Source organism: Podarcis tiliguerta, assembly GCF_965153285.1.
Source record: "Podarcis tiliguerta genome assembly, chromosome: 16".
In the NCBI taxonomy this organism is placed as follows: domain Eukaryota; kingdom Metazoa; phylum Chordata; class Lepidosauria; order Squamata; family Lacertidae; genus Podarcis; species Podarcis tiliguerta.
The window spans coordinates 32,935,669-32,958,501 of NC_139549.1; the positions used below are offsets into that span (position 1 = coordinate 32,935,669).

At 42.1% G+C, this 22,833-nt stretch overlaps 1 protein-coding gene and 2 long non-coding RNA genes across 21 annotated transcripts in view; 1 reads left to right on the forward strand and 2 right to left on the reverse strand.

Annotated features, from left to right (window-relative positions):
- Positions 1-22,833, reverse strand: part of FBRSL1 (fibrosin like 1) — a 767,640-nt gene that overhangs the window by 390,703 nt on the left and 354,104 nt on the right. For all 19 annotated transcript variants that reach the window (XM_083418137.1, XM_083418142.1, XM_083418135.1 and 16 more), the window contains one exon: positions 12,679-12,714. In XM_083418137.1, the coding sequence (XP_083274263.1) occupies positions 12,679-12,714 (36 nt within the window). The remainder of the gene's footprint in view (positions 1-12,678; positions 12,715-22,833) is intronic.
- Positions 962-11,119, reverse strand: LOC310666940. The gene is made up of 2 exons (XR_014506124.1): positions 10,226-11,119; positions 962-3,433 (listed from the first exon to the last, which is right to left on the reverse strand). It is a non-coding gene; the product is annotated as an uncharacterized lncRNA (long non-coding RNA).
- On the forward strand, positions 4,388-11,071 carry LOC310666921. Its single transcript, XR_014506105.1, has 3 exons — positions 4,388-5,245; positions 5,622-7,465; positions 7,742-11,071. It is a non-coding gene; the product is annotated as an uncharacterized lncRNA (long non-coding RNA).

Consider the following 22,833-nt stretch of genomic DNA (forward strand, 5'->3'; position numbering starts at 1 on the left):
CCCTTCCAATTCTTTGATTCTATGATATCCCATATACACATTTCTGTTGTGATTGCTTTAAGCATTTGTTTTCATTAGTTTTTTTCCTTATATGTAAAACAAGTGTACATAAACAGTGTACATTTTTATTATAAAATATGCAGTGTTTAACTAACTGAACCTGCTACTAGTGACTTCCTTTATTTCCAAGTCTTGGTACTACTGATATGAAATTCAACTGTGTATTCTACCCAGCCATCTTAGCTCATTCTGAGTCTAAAAATAAAGAGGAATGAGGTGGTTAGAATAAATCCCCTTCAAACTACAGATGGGGGGGGGCGCTTTTGAATAGATATGATGTTGATGATGACTCAATGATTCAATATTGCCACATCATGCATATGTGGGACACCATACATTAAAGCAACCCCCTTGCCCAAGAATCCTGGGAAATGCAGCTCTCTAAACTATAATTCCTGATACCAATCCAATCCAAATAACTTTATTGTACTAGCATTGGCCAGGACAAATCTGAAACCAAAAGAAATAGAAGCAAAAGGGGTGCTGCGCCACAAATTAAAGTCTCTATTTAGATCTCTATGTCTCCTGTCCAGTTCACTGTTATGTCTTCTTTCTGATCTTTTTGGCCGCTAAAGCAAAAAGGGTGACTGAACGTTTACCATGGGACTTTCTCTGGCATGCAGAGATATCTCTCCTGGATGTTCGATAAGGTGAGAATCGCCTCCTGGGTCCAATGTATAGCTTGAAAATGCAGCTCAGTAAAAACGAATCTTAGTGAGGCTCTCCGTAGATTCAACAGGTAACTGGCTCTCCTGGTACTATTAACAAACTACATTTTCCAGGATTATTATTTTTTGGGGGGGGGTGTTTTAAATGTATGGTGCTCGTGCAGCCTAAATCTCCGGAACCTTCTTTCCATGTATGTGATAAATCTACTACTGTACCTTTCTCATTCATATAATTTCTTTTGTACTTGCAGTAATCTAGAATAGCAAGACACCTGTAGTTTCCCCAGGGAAATTGTATTATTATTACACTTTGATTCTCATATTTGGGGAAACTATCTTAGCACATGGAAATGATGGGCATCCTTTGCTCATGTACTTACTGAACAGTCTAGATGTTCCTTTTGGTCTTTGCAGTACAAATCCAGTACACAGAAACATAGGAAGTTGCTTTATGGGTCCATCTAGTTTAGTATTGTCTACACTCCAATGGCTCTCCAGGGTTTAAGGCAGCAGACATTCCTAGTTCTACCTAGAGATGCCACGGGTTGAACATTGTACCTTTTGCACGCAAAGCAGTTGCTCTGCCACTGAGCTAAACACCTACAGGTGTGAGAATTGCAACTAGATAATGTATACAAAGCAGACTGTTGGTTGAGCTAGCTTAGTGTTGTCTACACTGAACAGTAATTAAGCTGACAGGGTTCTGCCAGGGATTGGAAACTGGGACCTTCTGTGTGCACAGAGAATGTTCTACCAGTAAGCTATGGCCCTTCCCCAAGAGTCTCTGCCTCTGGTATTTCCCTTGTTCTTGCAACCTTTTCATTTCATAGTTAAATAGGAAAACACAGCACACCGTTTACCCCTTTTCTGCTCAACCTCAGCTGCTGTTGTCCAGTGTTGTTCCAACTTTAATGAACACAGGAAGAGAAACTGAAGTGGTGGTGGTAGGGACAAGCAAAATACAGAACAAAAACTAGCAAAGCATGGCACCCCCGCATGTTAATTTTCTATTATGAGTATGTCACAGCATGTGTACAACAAAAAGGCCATGGCTGCCTTTGCGTCATTAGCAGAAAAAGGAGCTAGGTACCAAGAACCTTTGCCTGGGTGGTCATAGCTCACGTTGACAACACGGACTTTGGACAGCAGGAAATAAATGGGGAAACACAAAGCCTCAGCTAACCCCACCTGAGCCTGCTTTAGAGGAAACATCAAATAGCAGTGCTGGCTTGCTGAGAAAGGAGGGCTTCCTCTGCTTCCTGTAATGCTTTTGTTTAGGAGAGAAAGAGAGAGGGCAAGCAACACACACAAGTAAGACACATCATTCTCAGAGTCTGTGTCTGCACCAGCACTTGTTCAAAGGTCAGCATTGATTTGAGGCAGGTATTAACGTGCACTGCCTGAACTAACAGTGTATGGGAATTGGCATATACGCAGTGGTGTTAAAAACAGCACTGACCCAACCGTACCTGTTTGATGGGGGCAAGTTTGCTGTCTTCCCTTTCTACCTTAGCAGAAAGGTTTGGGTGTGGAAATACGTTTGTTCCTGCAAATTGTGTTAACCACAACTTTTCTATTTTCTTTTGGGTTAGGAGGGAACTTAAGAAGGAGAATGAAGGCCAGAAACTATGGTTACACTTGCTTAGAGAGCAGCTAATATGCACAGCAAATGGGTAGGGGATGAAATACAAATATGAAAAAAGATTAACAAATTACAGTGGACACAGCTGAAGTGAATAAACATCTCTCCAATCAGGAGTGTGCTGGCTACTGCTGTTACTCCCATGAGCACATACTTTAGGTCCATGTAGAGGGCCTTCCTTCCAAAACAGGGTGCTTTCTACAATAATTTAAGCTTAACACCTGTCTCTTCATATGGACATCCCTCAAGGTATACCGCCCTTCACGCAGCCCGCCTAAGAAGAAAGCCATGTTTGCCAAGGCTTTCCATTCTGTGTTTTTCGGGGGGGGGGGGGGCAGGTGCAGTAAGAGCTTCTAGAGGAATAGGATCCTCGTAAGTTTTCCACCTACTGTCAAGGAAAGGTAAGGTGGCTGTCAGTAAGTACCAGCAGGGTGAAGTAGTGGCACTTAACAAACCTCCCATTATAAGCGTTGTTGCTGCAGCTTATGAGGCGATGGGCAGAAGCACATTCAGCAGGGTGCAAACACACCATTGAGAACATCAGATTGGCCCCACCAGTTGATTTGCACTTACCCTCCTGGTAAGCTGCGGCAATACCTGTGATAGGAGGTCAGATAAGCGTAGACCCCCATGCATTCTAATTTACAGAGCACTACCCTCTATTTAAAGAATTCCTCATTTTGAAGGGCTGTCTGGCCCAAGTTGGGTTTAAAGATAAATAACAACAAGAAGGGGAAAAAGAAGGGCAGCCTTGAAGCTGCCCATCAGCAAACTGAGAAGGTATGCAAAGTCGCTTGGTCACAGTCACCTCCACTCTGGTGAGATCACTGAGATGTACTCCATTTCTATTTAAACAGCAGTGACTATATCTAAAGTTGCATCTATGGCTGGTATTCAATTAAGTTTTACTCAGAGCAGACACATTGAAATTAATGGACCTAACTTAGCCATGGGACGCGGGTGGCGCTGTGGGTTAAACCACAGAGCCTAGGGCTTGCCAATCAGAAGGTCGGCGGTTCAAGTCCCTGTGATGGGGTGAGCTCCCGTTGCTCGGTCCCTGCTCCTGCCAACCTAGCAGTTGAAAGCATGCAGTGCTAGTAGATAAATAGGGAAGGCAAATGGCATTTCTGTGCGCTGCTCTGGTTTGCCAGAAGTGGCTTAGTCATGCTGGCCACATGACCTGGAAGCTGTACACCGGCTCCCTCGGCTGGTAAAGCGAGATGAGCACCGCAACCCCAGAGTCGTTCGCGACTGGACCTAACGGTCAGGGGTCACTTTACCTTTACCTTTAACTTAGCCATGCTCCTTAATTTTGATGGGTCTGCTTTGAGTACAGCTTAGCTGAATACCACTCTCTCTATATACAAATTAGTACATGCAAATTGGTGTCCTTTCCAGGCCTTGGCTTTTATTCTCTGCTATGAGACTCTTAACCTCAGGGTCATAGGGTTCGAGCCCCACTTTGGGCAAAATATGCCTACATTGCTGGAAGCTGGACTAGACAACCATCGTTGTCTTGAACGGAGCTATTTATTTCCACAGCAAACCTGCAGCAATGAATTTTGGGAGCCTTTGTGAAGATGTGCTTGTCTTAACATAGTAGCTTTCTTTATAGACAGCTTACAGATGAGGTTCCCCTCTCTCTGTCTTAACTTCCTCGCTTTAAAATGATGTGGTTAAAAAAAAAAGAAATTAGAAAAGGGGTCACATACCATCCACGCCTTGAAGGGTTTCAAGAAGATCACCATGTCAGAAAGGCTACATTTGCATGAAAACTTGTAGGTTTATGTAAATCAAAATCATCCAATTATGCTCAGGCATAATAAACAAAGGAGTGTGTGTGTTGTATCAGCAAAACAGCCTTTTAGCAATGCCTCAAAATGCTGAGACTGATGTAGATACCCAGTTTTGGGGAAGGGGAAGGGGAGAGTCTCTCTCTCTCTCTCTCTCTCTCTCTCTCTCTGTGTGTGTGTGTGTGTGTGAGAGAGAGAGAGAGAGAGAGAGAGAGAGATGGGGATGAGTGACAATTTATGGGACAATTGATCATTATTAAAAGCAGGACACAGTTTAATTGGAAACAGAGGGAGGTTATTTTGAAAGAGAATTAATGCAACCAATAAACCAAAAATATACTTTATGAGAGACGTAGCAGGGTCCACATGTCTACTTGCATAATGCAGAGAACACTCTGCCTGGCACTAGGCCTGGGACACAGCAGCAGCCTCAGAGCTTCTGCTTCATTTTTTTTTTATTTTTGCATTCTCCTAGTCTTTACGGTTCCCCTGCAGAGGCTATACAAGCAGTATCTAATAGCGTATAGCGACTCCAGACTGTCCTATCGAGAGCAAGGAATGCAGCGCCAATGCCCAATATTGCTACCTGGGTTCTCTTCCCCCATAGCTTTTGTTTCCTGGCTGCTTGCTTCCTAGGGTCAGGCCATAGCTCAGTGGTAGAGCACCCTGGGCCTTATCAAGTTATACTTCTAAGTTATGCAGTTACTTTTCTAAGACAAGCATGATTTGAGCGGCATTGCATTGCCGGGGGTGGGGAGATTATATTATTTATTTACTTTTGTTTCTGTCGTTTATTGATTCTGTTTTTGCTAGAGGAACTGGGTTTGTGTTTTATTTTTGTTTTTTTAAAAGAAAAATGTGATACAATTTAAAACAAACAAACATTACTTTAGTCTTTTCTGGATTAAGATTTGTTTGCTTGGCTATATAGGCACTGAGGATGCACAGAGATTGCATTTTGGGAAGGAGCAACAAAGCAGAGTTGTAAAAGAAATCAACAAAGCGCCTTTATGTATATCAGTTCGCAATGTGTCTAAAGAGGTGTTTCACTGAAGTGAGAATTGAGTGGATGGAGTGAAGAGGTGGGTAAGGTAAAGGTAAAGGTACCCCTGCCCGTACGGGCCAGTCTTGCCAGACTCTAGGGTTGTGCGCCCATCTCACTCAAGAGGCCGGGGGCCAGCGCTGTCCGAAGACACTTCCGGGTCACGTGGCCAGCGTGACATCGCTGCTCTGGCGAGCCAGAGCCGCACACGGAAACGCCGTTTACCTTCCCGCTAGTAAGCGGTCCCTATTTATCTACTTACACCTAGGGGTGCTTTCGAACTGCTAGGTTGGCAGGCGCTGGGACCGCACAGCGGGAGCGCACCCCGCCGCGGGGATTCGAACCGCCGACCTTACAATTGGCAAGCCCTAGGCGCTGAGGCTTTAACCCACAGCGCCACCCGCGTCCCTGAAGAGGTGGGTACAAGGAGACTAAAGTTACTGTGAATGTGGGAGTTGTGTGTGTTTGGATTAGTTTTGTGTAGTGTGAATGTGTACTTTGCATAGTGTGAATGTGTAAACTAAGTGGTTTTGGTGACTGTATTAGATTTTTTTAAAAAAAGAATATGTATTTGATGATATACTGTATTTTATGATAGTGTAATTACACTGAATTTTGATGCATGCTTTGATGGTTTTTGTGGTTTCTAGGCTTTTTCTGTTGTTTTTGTCCATGGAGTTTTCTTGGCAGGAATACTGGAGTGGCTTGCTAGTTCCTTCTCCAGGTGGATCACATTTAGTCTAAACTTTCGGCTATGACCTATCTGTCTTGGGTGGCCCTGCAGAGCATAGCTCATAGCTTCTCTGAGTTATTCAAGCCCCTTCGCCATGACAAGGCAGTGATCCATGAAGGAGCAGTCACAAAATTAAAAGTTGCCTGCTTCTTGGGAGAAAAGCAATGACAAACCTAGACAGCATTTTAAAAAGCAGAGACTTCACCTTGCCAACAAAGGTCTGTATAGTTAAAGCTATGGTTTTCCCAGTGGTAATGTATGGTAGTGAGAGCCAGGGCCATAAAGAAGGCTGATTCCCGAAGAATTGATGCTTTTGAATTATGGTGCTGGAGGAGACTCTTGAGAGTCCCATGGACTGCAAGAAGATCAAACCTATCCGTTCTGAAGGAAATCAGCCCAGAGTGCTCACTGGAAGGACAGATCCTGAAGCTGAGGCTCCAATACTTTGGCCACCTCGTGAGAAGAGAAGACTCCCTGGAAAAGACCCTGATGTTGGGAAAGATGGAGGGCACAAGGAGAAGGGGACGACAGAGGACAAGATGGTTGGACAGTGTTCTCAAAGCTACGAACATGAGTTTGACCAAACTTCAGGAGGCAGTGGAAAACATGGCGTGCTTTGGTCCATGGGGTCACAAAGAGTCGGACACAACTAAACAAAAACAACAAGTTTTTTTCTGTAAATTGTTTAGATATATTTATTATGTTAACTAAAGTGTGTAATTATGATTATTAGTAGGTTGTTTGATTTTGAATGTGGAATTTTTTTAAAAAAAAATTCTTATACTGATTCCTTTTTCTTGTGATTTGTAAACCACTTAGAGGTTTTTGTTGAACTATGAAGCAATATATGAATTAGCTATATAAAATAAATAAGTACATTTGTATTACGATATTTTTCATCTGGCTCTGTGCAAAATGCAGACAGGCCACATCATGTAGAACTGCAAAAGTTGCATGTGTAACTGTGATTACCCTCAGGTTCTACATTTTATGCTATGTTTCTTGCAGGTAATGTCTGGCAAGAAGCAGCATATTTTAGGGACCTTGAGAATGCCACTGTTAAAAAAGTGGCTTGGTACTTAAGGAGACAAAAAAATAAAATAAAACCCAAACAAAAACAAAAAACGAACCTAACCCCAAAATATCAGAAGAATGAACTCCCCTGTATTATCTTCAGAGTTCCTTATGGAATTGAATGGTAGTTAGACCTGGTGGCATCAGAGAAATAATGGATTCTTGCCTTATGACACATCCAGTTAGAAACGGTGCCAAACTCCAGAAGTAAACAGCTTCCTCAACAGCTGGCCCATGATCAGGCAGAAGGTTGTTTAATGGAGAAGCAACACATTGTGTACACCAGCAGTTTCTCAACCTCTCAGACCTAACGGTGGAGATGGGTAGTTTTAGACTCTGGACTTAATGGCCCTGTTTATCCCACTCCATATTTCAACAGCAACAAATATTGCTTTACACATTTCAGTGTACAGTTACAATGTACATTACAATGGAACAATATATAATACAGTGGTGCCTCGCAAGACGAAATTAATTCGTTCTGCGAGTTTTTTCGTCTTGTGAATTTTTCGTCTTGCGAAGCACGGTTTCCCATAGGAAATGCATTGACGGTTTCCCATAGGAATGCATTGACGGTTTTAAGAAAAAGGTGCAAGACGTTTTCGTCTTGCGAAGCAAGCCCATAGGGAAATTCGTCTTGCGAAGCAACTCAAAAAACAAAAAACTCTTTCGTCTTGCGAGTTTTTCGTCTTGTGAGGCATTCGTCTTGCGAGGTACCACTGTATATAGGACTGTCTTTGAATGTGTTAAACCAGGAATGCTGCAATTGGGAGCCTCCATCTCACTGAGATAATGAACATTTATCTATTGCATAAAATATATATACTGCCTGATTGCAAGAAAGAAAGAAAAAACTCAAAGCAATTTACAGAAAGAACAAAACAATAAAATTATCAATAAAACCGTTAAAATATTCAAATAGTAATTAAAATCAACAATGAACTAAAAACAAATTAAAGCACATGCCAACATTCTACATACCTGGGTAGGCTTGCCTAAACATATGTGTTTTTCATAGAATCATAGAACTGTAGAATTGGAAGGGACCATGAGGTTCATATTGTCAAACCCCCAGTAATACAGATATCATTTTGCCCAACACGGAGCTCAAACCCACAAACCTGAGATTAAGAGTCTCGTGCTCTACTGGCTGAGCTATCCCAGGTGGGATAGCTGGCAATGAAAATGGCACATGGAAGAGGCCTGCCAGATGTCATGGCATCATATAATTGTAGAGTTAGAAGGGATCCTGAGAGTCATCTAGCCTATCCCTTGCAATGCTAGAATCTCAACTATGTCATACATGACAGATTGCCATCCAACCTCTGCTTAAAAACTTATAGGAAGAAGAGTCCACCACCTGTCGTGGAAGTCCGTTCCACTGTCGAACAGCTCTTACTGTCAGAAAGTTTTTCCTGATGTTTAGTTGGAATCTCCTTTCTTCTAACTTCAATCCACTGGTTTGGGTCATATAACGTCCGGAGCAGAAGGAGACAAGCTTGTTCCATCCTCTATGTGACAGCCCCTTAGATATCTGAAGATGGCTATCTGCTCTCAGTCTCCTCTTTACGAAACAGGCAGGGAGGGTGAGTGCTGCCACACTAAAATATTGATTTCTGAGAAATGTGGATCATGTATTCTGAGGCACCTGTAACGGTGCCAGTTCAAAGACTGCAGCAGTTGGGTAGACAGATATGAGATAAGGCAATCTTGCAAGTGAACGGGTCCAAAGTTGTTAAGGGCTTTATATACTAATAGTAACACCTTGAACTTGGCCCAGTAGCAAATCAGCAACCTGTGTAGTCTCTGAGCACAGGTGTTACATGCTGAAGTGCCTCACGCCTGTCAGCAATAATGCTGCAATAACAGTAGCTTCTGGATCACAAGTGAATGCATTGCATTCCCTTTACATTGAAATGAATGACATGGAATAACGTGATAACAATCTAATTTAAGTATGTTATGTGATTAGTTATGCAAATTCAGCAAGTTATGTAATTTTGCCACAGCAGACAACAGGACAAATGATGTACTTTTTCACAGAAGATGAACTGGGCACATTTCCCTTTATTATTTTTCATCACTATTCAAAACAGCCCCATGGCTCAGATTACAAATTTATACACACTAGTTCATGTAGAAAATAAAAGAAAGAATGTGTTTGGCAGGTGGTGAGGGGGAAACAAGCTATGATCTTAATTCCCTCACACTCACACACAAACTGAATTCTTCCTACCTTGCAGAAACTTACCAGGTTCCTTATTGATGCTGAATTCTAATTTCACAAGCAATGGAAGTTGTGGGAAAGGAAGCGGTGGTGATGAGGGGATTGTTATGTGAAATTGTTTACCCCCTTGGAAACAATATCAATTTTTGCTAATTTTTGGAGAAAGGGACTGCAAAACTATATTGAAATATTCACCTATTCCCAAGTGAGGGCCCTCACTTTGACTTGGCTTTGTGACATCACCATACTAGCTATACGATTCTTGACCAATTGAACTGCATAATCAACAAGAAGGATCACACTCTTATTGAAATGAAGTACCACCAAAACAGATGCTTAAAACCAATGAAAACAAAAGCAACAAAACAAAACAAAAATCAGGACAAATAAAAAAAAGACCCAGTATGAAAAAGGAAATGTTTTATGGTTTGGCAGAACATTTTCAGGCCCATGAAATGCCTTTTTTTTTTGCATCAAGGAAGTACACACACACAAAAACACACATATATTATGCTCAGGCGATGGGTGAACCCTAACGCTCACAGCCCACTTTGAGGTGTGTGTATGGAATCTCTACAGTTTGAGATATCAGTGCTTATTACTCAATCTCTTTATAGCCCAGCAATCAAGAAACAAACTTATCAGAACTCCAGTGGCTTTCAGATAAACAGCTCTATACTTCTACATGCCTGTTTGTTCAGCAGATCAAAAGGAACTTCTCATGAAGGGAGATAAAAATGCCTGCCCATGATTTATTAACACCAGGGTGGTGGCAAGGCCTCTGACCTTTTTCCATTAAGCTCTCTCTCTCTCTCTCTCTCTTACACACACACACACACACACACACGAGAGAGAGAGAGAGAGAGAGAGAGAGAGAGAGAGAGAGATACTCTACAAGTGGAGTTGTTCCTCCCACATTTCTCACCACCAGCCTGATGCAAAAGGTTTACTTCACTCACTCAAACATAAACTGAAAACCTGACCACAATTATTCTGCTTTGCATAGCGTTGGCAATTGGTGCTTAAGGGAAAAAAGGCATCCCCTACCCAAATAAAAAAATCAGGAGATAAGTTTAAATGTTTCCCTGGTAGACACAATGATTTCAAAATTCCCGCCAGATGCAAATCATGTCCATCTTGCAGACTCAAGAATTCTCTAAAAACATTCAAAGCCACACTTAATGATGAGTGATGCTGTGAGCGGTTGTGCTGCTACCATTCACCATACCAAGATAGTCCATCCAGGCATCATTCCAAGCACTGGCCATCTGAAATATGTACCCCGAATTGTAAAAAACACAGACCTTTTCCAGTTACAGTTTTTGCAACCATAGTTACTACTGGCAATTAGAAATGCTAAAAGGAATTAAGATTTCCTTCTCTCTTTCTCTTTCACACTGGCAAGGGAATTAATTTAAGGCTTCAGTGAGAGCAGTCAAAAGAAGACAGGACTTGTCTGATGCTATTTGGCAGTCAGCTTTGGTTCACTTCGCTCAGTGCTATTCGCTTCTCCTTCTCTTTTTAAGAAAGCTACTATGATCAAAATTAAGATTCAGAAGCACAAGTAAAAATCCAGACAATATTTGCTTTATCTGGCAATTATGATTTCAAACCATCTCATCCCTTCCCTCTGAATGAGCAACCACCCACAGCAATTTTACAAAATACAGGTGGAAGCGAATACAGTTCCAGCTGTATAGGTGGAATTACAGAATACCACCTTGTTCTTACACCACTATTTATTTACTTAGTAAGTATGTGTTCAGTAGCACTCTACCTGGATACAGAGTGCTCTTTTACTTCTTCTTTTTTTAAAAAAAGGAATAAAAGAATCAAGACCAGCTCCAGAATCACACTATGGTAACTCTGAGTTGATGGCCAGATATTTATGAATCTTCTTCTTGTTGTTGTTGTTATAAACATTTTTGAACCTGGTTTTATCACATGGCATTGCACATTGAAAGTGCAATCTGAAAGTCAGAATGTTTATCTAAATGTATTTTTATTCTGCCCTTCATCAAAAATTGATTTTATGGCCCATTCTGCACATGACACTGGACCATACGAGAGTAGTAGCAAGCCCCAGGCCCACACTTCCCCTCCTGCTCTACAATGGCTGTGAGAAGAACAGAATTATCTGTTTCCTGTTTGAAACTACCCAGTGTCTGTTGTTTCATACAAACTGAACTCTGGTTAGTTTAAATCTGGAATAGGGACTCCTGCTCCCATCAACTTCAGCCAGAATGGCCAATGGTCAGGAATGATGGGAGCTGTTGTACAAAAATCTCTAGAAAGCCACAGGTTCCCCACCCGCAGTTTAGAGAAACTGTGGTTTGATGAAACAATTCAAGATCAAAGAACACTAGATTGCAAGAGGGGGGGAGTACACAACCCCAAGACTCGTTCACTTAACACTAAACTATGGTTTAGTAAATCAATCTGGCTAACCTGATCCAGAAAAACACACCCACCCCACTCACACATGAAAACGAAGTTCACCACAGCCAATCACAAACAAACAACCACACCCTAGGCCAACGCCAGCCTCTCTCACCACCAAAGGAATACAAGCAAATAGTAAAGAGGACCCACACAATTGATGCTTACACAAACCCCACACAGACACTAAGTAGAATTGCCACCCGATCTCACCCCACTCGCCATGCCCCCCCTCCACATCTTTCCCCATTTTCTTCCTACCTTAACACTAATGTCTCAACAAATGAAACTGATCTGTAGAAAATGTAACTTGAAAAAAGAGACATTGCGCATACTTTTTTAAACCAAGAAATCTTTCATAAAAATATATTTTAAAAAAATCAAATATCAAATAGTATTATGTCTGAAATAAGCCAATAGTTTTGAAGCAAGACTGTTTCAGAAATGACAAGTCTAGGTTGTAGGCTGTAAGTGCTGTTACTTTCGGGAAAGAAAACACCTTTGTACAAGCACTTTCAGGCAGAAACAAATTCAAGCGAACTCCATCACACCTGACTAATTCTTTCCTCTCCATTTTTGGAGTTGGAGAGAATTCACATGAGTTGGTGAAGCCAACATTACAGTCAAACGTATGTGCATATGTTCAACTGGACATAAAATGTAACGTGGCCAAATGGGACAATAAAAGGCTGATTTGGCCTTGCATCGAGAAAGTCAAAGGTATGCTGCAGGCAATCTATGATCTTTGGATTTGTAGATACATGGTTTGCATGAATGGAAAAGCAGAACAATAAAACTGGAGAGGCTCAGAAAACAAACTGTTTTAATACTCTCTCATGCAGAGAGAGGCGGTTTAGCAATGTGGCTGCGCTTTTCTCAAAGCCTCTTTTGCATGCTCTGTATTCCCACAGCGTACATGAACATGTAACAGGTAATGTAATCTTCCACAATCAAACAGTGATAGAAGTGAAATCGAATAATTAGCTATAAGGTGACTTACCGAATAACCTTTTCCTGAAAGTGATTGAGCAGAACTCTGTGGAAAGAAAAGGTACATCAGTGTAAGTAACAAAGGGAGTTATGCGTAATGTCACGAAAAATTGCAAGTTTCCCTCTCCATGCAATTGCAAAGTGCCATTTCCTAGGTAACTCTTATCAAGATCCAGGAATGCTGCTGCCAATCACCCCACACTTGTAAAAAGATGCAGATTTACATGCAGGTCTCATTTGAAGACAGACTCAGGTTTTGCTAAGGAAGCAGGCCCAATAGCCCTTGAACATGCATAGCTTCATAAAGCAGACCGCTACATAGTAAGGTCATTGGTTCATCTAGCCAAGTGATCATCTTCTACAATTCACAACCAGTCTCCAATGAAGCCTCAGCTACAGGTCTTTCCTAGGCAATAGGAGATGTAAGTTCATGGCTCAGTGGTAGAGCATATGCTTTACATGCAGATGGTCCCAGGTTCAATACCCAGCTAGATAACTGAGATAGACCCCTGTCTGAATCCATGGAGAGCTGTTGCCAATGAGTGCAGGTGAGGTACTAGGGTATCTATGGCCCTTCAAATTTCATTTAACTCCCATCAGCCCCAGTAAACATGGCCAATGTCCAGGTTGTGTGGAGTTGTAGTCTAGCAAAATCTGGAAGGCCACAGTTCCCTACCCCTGGTTCAGAAAACAGTGATGGTCTGACTCAATAGGAGGCTGCTTCCTTTAAAATCTATCACTGTGGGGAGCTGGTTAGCATATAATGGGTTGCTTTATACTGAATTAATTCTAGCCAGGTACCGTGCATTCTCGCTCTCCCAAGATCATTCCCATCTGTGAAACCAGAGACTGGATTGGGGGCATTCTATAGACTACGGATCTAATTTGGGACCTCCTACTTGCTTCTATAGTTCAGGCCCAATCCCTATAGTAACCCTTTCCATGTTTCCAGTTACTACAATCCTTGTACAACTTGTGCTAAAGGTGCTTCTACCCATCTGGCACCAACCCCATTTATGAGTTATATCCAATTAAGGCCTACTCACTAGACCTATTAAAATTCATAGACCTAAGTTAGTTAGGACAGCCTTGTGGGACATCTTCAGGAGAAGAAAAGGCTTAGGAGTAAACTCTACACAAATCTCGAGTGGAGTCCCTAAGATAGTTGGATGGCTTCTTGTATGTCTCTTTCCGGCAGCCAAGATGGTGTCAAATGCATTGTTTTACTTTCCTTTGGACTACATCAGTGAGGCTGATCTTGTCATATGGCCAGCCCAGGTCCTCCATACACATTGCCCAGGTTTGTGCCCCAGAGAGGTCATTCTGGAGCTATTAACACAGCAAAAACAATGTGGGAGGCAGCAGTTATGAGTTACTGGTCTCTGTAGTCACAGTGGACGCTGTGATTCTCCAGCAGTTTGACTTTGCCCCAGGAGGCACAATCCTTTTGTGACAGGCAGATGTCAACATCAAAAAACTCTGAGTAGGACAAACACTGGACACAATCATTTATTTTTCTGGGCATTTATGCAATACCAACAATATTCTATTCTATTGCTAACTGATTTTATTGTGTGTGTGTAATTTTACTACAGTCAAACCTCGGTTGTCGAACGTAATCTGTTCTGGAAGACAGTTCAACTTCCGAAACATTTGACAACTGAGCCACGGTTTCCAATTGGTTGCATGAGCTTCTTGCACTCAAGTGGAAGCTGCGCCGGAAGTTCGGGTTCCAAAAAACGTTCGGAAACCGGAACATTTACTTCCAGGTTTTCGGCATTCGGGAGCCGAAAGGTTTGAAAACGGAGCCGTTCAAGAACCGAAGTTTGACTGTATTATATTTTCTTTTATTTGCAAATTGCTTTAGGGCTTTTCAGTAGAAAGTAACATGACTGGATAGCTCAGTTGGTTAGAGTGTGGTGCTGATGATGCCAAGGATGCAGGTCCAATCCCCGTATAGGACAGCTGCAATGCAGGGGTTGGACTAGATGATCATCAGGGTGCCTTCCAACTCTACAATTCTATGAAATTTAATATTAACCTAACATCACCTTTTTAAGAAGAAAAGGGGAGGGGGATTGTGGTAAGAATTCACCTCTACACCACCTTGTTTGTTACCCAGGTGAGGAACAACCACCTTTTGAATAAACCACAGAACCAAGGAAACTATTTTCAAGTCCAGCATCCAGATTTAGGGACCCAGCTAAAGAACTGGAATAACATTGGCACAATCGTGGGGCTATTGAAGCTCATACTGAGAGTACTCTGCTCCTACACCAGGAGGAAAAAGAAAATCCCTGGAGATTACTATTGTCTGGGCTGGTCCACTTTAAAGTGTAATTAAAATAATTGCATAGTTGAATATTGCCACATTGGGGGAAGAGGGAAATCTTTAACATATAAACTAGCATGCCAAAGAGAAAGTGAGCCTAGAAACCTCCCATTTTACATAAAATATTTGAAGTCACACACCCCCTTGCAGTCCCAAGCACTACAGCCTAGACAAGAGTTCAACACCTGGTTTGGTTTGTCTTCCAAGCTGACAGTTTTGAATATTCAGAATTTGTAACCCTTTTAAAGATTTGTTCCTTGCAATATTTCCGCTTTACTTCAGCCACTTCAGTTTAAAACTATCAATGGTTAACAGGACAGAGAGCGAGTAAAAGGAAATAGCATGTCAGCCTGGTTTATTGCTGGTTGGACCTGTTTAAAAGATATTAAAGCAAACACTCAAGGCTAACACATATCCAATACAGGTTCCATTATGCAGCTATTTACAAGTCTAGTCAAAATGCAAGATTCCCATCACCTCCCTTCCAAACCTACTTTACAACATGGCAGTGTTCCAAAATGTTTTTATTGATTTTGTCATATTCACTCATGTTGTCGAAATGGACATGGTTTTTCTGTCATGCAGCGAAGAAGAATGACCAGATGGAGTCAACTAGTCGATGGGGTTAAGAAAAGGAGATGAAGTTGCCAGCAAGCTGAACCAAGTTCTTAAATCTTCTTTAGACTGCCACTCAAAACTGAAATGTACATTGAATATGTATGAGACACCCCTAGAACATAAGAAGAGCCTGCTGCCAACGACCCATCAAAGCCCAGCAGTGGTCAATCAGATGCCTCTGGGAAGCCTGAAAGAAGGACCTCAGCACAAAAGCACTCTCCCCACTGCGGCTTCCAGGAAGTGGTATTCAGAGTTAATACTCATAAAGACATATTAATAAGCACAGCTTTATTCTACATGGACTTTCTTTTAAAGAGATACAAGTTGGTGCCTATCACTAACTTTTGTGGGAGAGGACAAAGGAATACTGTGATATATTGATACGATGCGATGTTTAGCTGGTAATATATTGCGATATTGAAAAACAGTTATTGCCCATCCCTAATCCACACCATACATTTAAAGCACATTGTTGTTGTTGTTTAGTCGTGTCCGACTCTTAGCTTCCCCCAAAGAATCTGGGAACTGTAGTTTGTTAACTGTACTGGCAATTATGGCTCTGATTTTCAGGCTATAGCGTGGGAATGGGACGGGACTTCCCATTGGCCACTGTGAGAGCCAGATGCTGAACTAGATGGGTCATTGGCTATTGTGGTTCTTAAATCAGTTGGAATTACTTCTGAGCAAATACACATAAGACTGAAATTACAAGGTTTAAGTAAAAGAGGGGAGCGGAGGAGGACAAAATCCAGCTGTTTCATTCCTAATTCCCTGCTGGGATTTTAAACACAGCCCGCAGAGTCCTTTAAAAGGTAGAATTGGCACAATACTTTGCAACACATGCAACTTTTCTTTGGAGTTTTCAGAGGTAAAAGTTCCCTATGAAGATGAATATATTTTCCCTGTTTAAGATTAACATTTCCTGGAACTCAACACTGGATGCTTTCCTTTAGAATTGGATTTGTTATTGCCTGTGTAAAGCTAGTAAAACTGGTGAACTCTTGTGGATCCAGCTCTTTAAAACCTTTTCCAGCAGTTGGACTGACTGAGAGCAAACATTCCTTCCAGAAAAGCCCATACATGCTTCTTCTTGCACATCAAGTGCCGTTGACGAGTTTTGAAACAAACGTGTGCTTGCTTTACATAAAGTTCTTTTTTAAAAAAGAAAAAGTAAAAGCGCAGTCCGCACTGAAGCCAATCCAAAAGGAAAAAGAATGTGCTGGGTAGAAACGATCTGGAAAATTATTTCCATTAGTACTACCAAGGGATGCTTGAGGAATTCAGTCTGTGTGTATTCCAGAACAAACTGACCTGATCCACAATTCCTGGACTAAAGTTCCCCAAATATTCTAACACAGTGCATAGGTCATTTTTTTTAAAAAATGCATATTTTGCAACAAAGTATTCATTTAAACATGGGATTGCATCCAACTTACTTCAAAATAATCGATTTCAATGAGCTACTCTGAGTTACTTAGCTCAACCTAGGTATTTTAAAGTATTTTTAAAAATAAATGATCTGAAGATCAATGTTGCATACAGGACAGAGCAGACCTCTGGTGACCACATGAGAAAGTGACACAGGCCCCAACAGTATGATACATTTAAAGCATTATCATATCACTTTAAACAGTCATGGCTTCCCTCAAAGCATCCCTATTCCCCTGACAGAGCTACAATTCCCAGAGTTCCCTGGGAAGAAGAACTGATGTTAAACCATTCTGGGAATTGTAGCTCTGTGAGGGGAAAGGGGGGGGGGACGTTCTCCTAACAACTCTCAGCACTCTTAACAAATTAAAGTTCCCATAATTCTTTGGGGGAAGCCATTAATGTTTAAAGTGGCATAATAGTATTTTAAATGTATATGGTTCAGATGGGGCCGCAGACTAGGGATCTGACTCATTCTTTAGATTTACCCTTGCAATTCATGCATTACCAAAGCAGTGTGGGAAACATTTTCTCATGATCAGGCCCCACACCACTCTCATAGCAAGTCTAGAGAGGAACCAAACAACCTGGGTGAATAATATTCTGATTATTGCATATTTTCCTCTCCCTGGTCTGGAAAGGAACCATGTCACTCATTCATCCCAGTGCCTATAAAACCTAAAACCTAGGAGTGACTTGCAATCTGCCAGGATTCAGAGAATCAGCAGTTAAGGTGCAAAATGTTCCTTCAGCCTCTTTAACCAAAAGGGTTCCTGGCCTCCCTCCTGTAGAGAAGGTACCAATTACCATTAAGTGTAATGTGCTGGCGCCTTCATAACTGCAGACACCTCGCCATAAAGGAACCAACAGTTCTTTTCATGTAGACGAGCCATTAGATGCCTTTTGGTAATTTTACCAACCTGGGCTGAATTTGACCCACTGAGGACTTAAGAGTTAAAAGGCTTCATTATCCAATTACCAAGGCTCTTGAGACATTCCTTCAGTCTGTAATTTTGGTCTTTTTTTCTTTTTTAACCCCACAAGATCTCCCCTCAATTTCTTAAAGGGGGGAAAAATCCGCAACCAACAACTTTCTCTGCTTGTAATTTGGAGGGGGCGGGGGGAGGGAGAGAAAAGAACTTGCTAGTAAAGGCAGAGCTGAACTGCGGGGGTTTCAAAGCTGATGTTTTACAAGCAGCTATGGCAAGTTATTTCATTTATAATAAGATGCAATGTAGGTATTTTTGCACTGTGTGTCTGGGAGAAAGCAAAAAAGCAAAACAAAAGGGAATGTGATTTAGTGTGCAAAGGCAAGCTCCACTAAATTCAAGTCTGTGCTTAGGTATCAAGAAATATACCCAAATAAAATGTTGACACAGCTTTCAATCAAGTACCTTGTGTAGGAGGCAGAGAGTTGCATCCAGCAAAGTTGCCCCAGTCTTGACAACTGGCTGTTTATATCTGAAGCACCCTCCAAAAATTCACTTGCAATATGGCCAATTTGCACTAATCCCGGAGGACTGTCCCTACATGACAAACCACATCCCACCTGCTACGTATATGCCTAGGAACATAAATAAATGAAGTGGCCCTTATTTTACTTTTATATTTTCTTGTTAACTATGTATCCTACCTTTCCACCAAATGTCGGACAAAGCACCTCAGAAGGGTGGTCAATGCAGTGCCTTCCAGATGCTGTGGACTACAACTCCCATAATCTGTCACCACTGGCCATACCGGTTGAGCAGATGGGAGCCATAATCTACAACAGCTGAATGGCACCATGTTGGCTATCCCTGCCAGAAATAATACAGTTGAGGGGACATCATACATTTTAAACTTCTTCCTCGTTACTCTTCTCTTCCCTCATCCAACTTTAAGCTACAAGCTCCATGGAGAAGAGGCTTTTTTCATAGTCTTACCTTTGCAAAATTCCATTTAGGAAAATTCATTCCATGTTTTTTCCCCTCCAGGGGTGGCAGGTAGCTTATGCATTTTAAAGATCTTGTTGCATTGATATGTGGCAGAGTTCAAACTTCCTGTCAGCCTACCCAGCCCAAGTCATGTCTCTGCTCTGGGAATTTAGCCTTCTAAGCAATGGAGATACACAGCAAGTCTTCCCTCCAGACCATACCTGCTTTAAATTGAGGATCTGCGGCTAGAAGGATGAGATCCCCTACACAGAAGGGCATTTCTTTTCCCCATGGCCATGCAGACACAGTCCCTCTCCCATGTTTCCAGAGGAATATCGGCTGACATGTCAAGCGTCAGGAATGCATCAAAAACTTAGCCGCGCTCAGAGTTCAGGGCCTGACCTTGGAAACCACAAGAGATGGGGCAGCCCCTGTTAGTGTCTTCACACTTAGGAAACTCTGAAATGTCATTTCTCTACTTCAGTTCATGTGCATGAACAAATAAAAGAAGCCACGCAATGTTGCTATCCTTGGCAAAACATACAACCCTTTCTCCTCAGCCACTCTAAAGTGAAAAGGAATTTAAAGCGCTTGGAAGTATATGACTTCTGGTTTTTAAAAATGAAAAAGAAAAGAAAAGAAAAGAAGGACAAAAAAACATGATGAGGTGGAGGGGCTGGTCAGGGAGAAGAAAACTACTAATGCATTGTGAGTGATCCCTGGAGGGAGAAGCTCAGGTAGGGTGAGGCCTAGTCTTCTGAGGCTCATACCCAGCCCAGGCCACACCTATGCCATACACCTAAAGCACTACTGTGACACTTTAACAGTCATGACTTCCCCTAAATAATTCTGGGAGTTGTAGTATGATAAGGGGTGCCTATTCCCCTCACATAGGGTTGCCATATTTGAAAAATTGAGCTTTTAGGAAACCACCATAATTGTTGACCTTTTTTTAACACCCTCACAGAGCTGCAGTTCTCATAGTTATTTAACAATCAGTCCCTCTTCCTAAGGAACTCTGGGAATTGTTGCTCTGTAAGGAGCTCTGTAAAGTGAGATATGGGGTGGGGGTCCAGAGCCCCTCACACTATCGCTCTCTCTTTTTCACAGACAAACAGCCAGCCAGCCATTCACACTTCCCCAATTATTTCGCCTTCTATCTTCTCCACCTCCTAAACCCCCTGTAACCTAAGAGGTCCTATATCAAGGCATCATTGTTAAATAAGAATTTAAACCTGAGCCATAAAAGTGGAGGATGATTTCTTATAATTTCTGGTTTCCACTCCTTCGCCGCCAGGTAGATTTCTCCTTACCCCCAATAACATTTTTAAAAGTCACTTCATCCAACCTGACGGAAGAGAGCTAGAATGAGTGGAAGAAAAAGAGCCTAAAATGGAGTCTGTGAATTCTGACTTTTTTTTATTTTTAAAACGTTAAATAAACACCCGGCACTCTTATCTATGTCTCCATCCATCCATCCAAAGTGGCCAACACCTCTTGCAACATATTTCCTAATCAGCTGGTATTTATGGTTGATATTTTATATTTCCAATTTCCCCCTCAGGGCTCATGAGAACGCTGCACACCTGCCAACCTTTTCGACTGGGTCCATAATTGCCAATTTGCTCTTTGCCTTAGTATATCACTCAATTTAGCCCTTGCTGTGCCCTGCATACATCCTCATTCATCTAGATGCCCCCCATGACAATTAGAGTGTTAGCTTCAGCTAACTAGGGCAACTATTCTACTAGGGCTGGGAGACAATTATTAGTCTATTTTCCCATCTTGGGGGCAACAAAATTGAGAATCCATGACAATTACATCCAGCAATTCCACACTCAGCGGCTGCCTTCTCCTCCTTTCCCTCCCCTTCCCCATCTTCCATACATTTCAAATTAACGCAGCTCTACCACCACATTCAAATGTTCTGTGTTTGTGGGGAATGAGGGTCCTATTTAAATGATAATGAGGAACGATCCATTCAATTTAGTGACGGAGAAAATCCATTAAAAAACGCAGGCAGTTCTTAAGCTGATGGGTCAAGAAAAAGATAAACCCTTTTTTAAAAGCCATTATGTACGGCTCTGTGTGGATTTTTTACACTGTTCAGGACATCAGGAAAGATTAGGACAATTATGGAACAAGGAGCAGGGAGGGAGGGAGGGGTGGGAGGCAAAACAGAACACCCTCTTTCCCTCCCGGGACCACCCCAAACCGCCCTCTATTTAATTTCAATCAAAATAAAGCACAGGAATATTCTGTCTTTTAATTCTCTCTTAATACCATGTGCCTAACTGTGAGGAAGAGGATTTTTTGTTGTTGTTTTACGTTTTCGTAAAAGTAGCTGGTGGTTCTACCAATAGTTACATTGGGTAATATTTTAGCCACGTGTCATAGGGACTAAAAAGGGATTTTTGCATAGGTGTGGCAAGTTGCTGACAAGAACACAAGGGCAAAAGAAAGAGCAGTGCTAAATCAGACCAAAGGCTCATCCTGTTCTACCTCTCCTGTTGGAGGCAGCAATGCTGCTGGAGGCTTCACCTGGGGCAAAAAACCTGGCTAGTGCCCCTCTCCCCGTATTTACGGCTCTGGCTTCTGAATAGCAGTTGCTGGAAACAGAGTGCTGTTGAACTCAGAACTTGCTTGCAAGCTTCCTTTAAGAATCTGGTTGGTCACTGTGAGAACAGGATGAGCCTTTGGCTTGATCCACCAGACTCTTCTTATGCTCTGATGGACAATGGTCAGAGGTGGTAGAAGTTGCAGCTCAACAGTTCCCCATCTTTGGTCGACTCTGACTAGCAACAACTGTCCAAGGTCTAAGGCAGACACCATTCTCAGCCCCACTACCCAAGACTCTTTAACTGAGGAGCAAGGCACCTCTTCCAGTCTGGGGGGCGGGGGGCACATTCCTTTCTGGGCAAACAAAAGAAAGGACTTATTCATACAGTGCACATGGAACTCACTACGACAAGATAGAGTGATGGCCACCAAACTAGATGGTTCCAAAAAAGGATTAGACAGATTCATGGGGAGAAAACTGTCCATGGTCCCTAGCCACAGATCCTTGGGATCACAAGTAGGGAAAGTACTGTTACACTCGGGTCCTACTTTAGGCCTTGCAGAAGCAGCTAGTTGACCACTGTGAGAAAAGGACTCAGGACTAGATGGGCCTCTTGCCTGATCCAGCAGAGCTTTTCCTAAGAGATGGTGCTAAAATAAATTAATGGGGACCCAATTATTGAAAAGGAGGAAAGAGATCGGAAATGGACATTTTAGGGCAAGTTCTACCTACAGTGGTGCCCCGCAAGACGAATGCCTCGCAAGACGGAAAACCCGCAAGACGAAAGGGTTTTCTGTTTTCAGAGGCGCTTCGCAAGACGAATTTCCCTATGGGCTTGCTTCGCAAGACGAAAATGATGAAAATTTTTGAGTTTTTCCCCCGATCCCCAACCCCTTTTTCTGAAGCGCTAAGCTGCTAATAGCCTTTTAGCAGCTAAACCGCTAATCCCTTAAGCCTTTAACAGCCGTTAATAGCCCTTAAACTGCCAATAGCGCTAATAGCGCTAATCCGCTAATGGGCTTGCTTCGCAAGACGAAAAAACCGCAAGACGAAAAGACTCGCGGAACGGATTCTTTTCGTCTTGCGAGGCACCAATGTATTCTAGGCCAACTTGTTTTGAACATCTGGTTTTTCTTGATACTGTACTTTTTAATGTGTGTTTTATATTGTTTTACGTGAGCCACGTCAATGTTTTGGTGATTAAGTGGTATGTAAATCCTGTAACATAAAACAAGATAAATCAATAGGCGTCTGTGGCCTGAATCAAGAAAAAAGCCAACATTTAAAAAAAAAATCCTTGAAGGGTGAGCACAC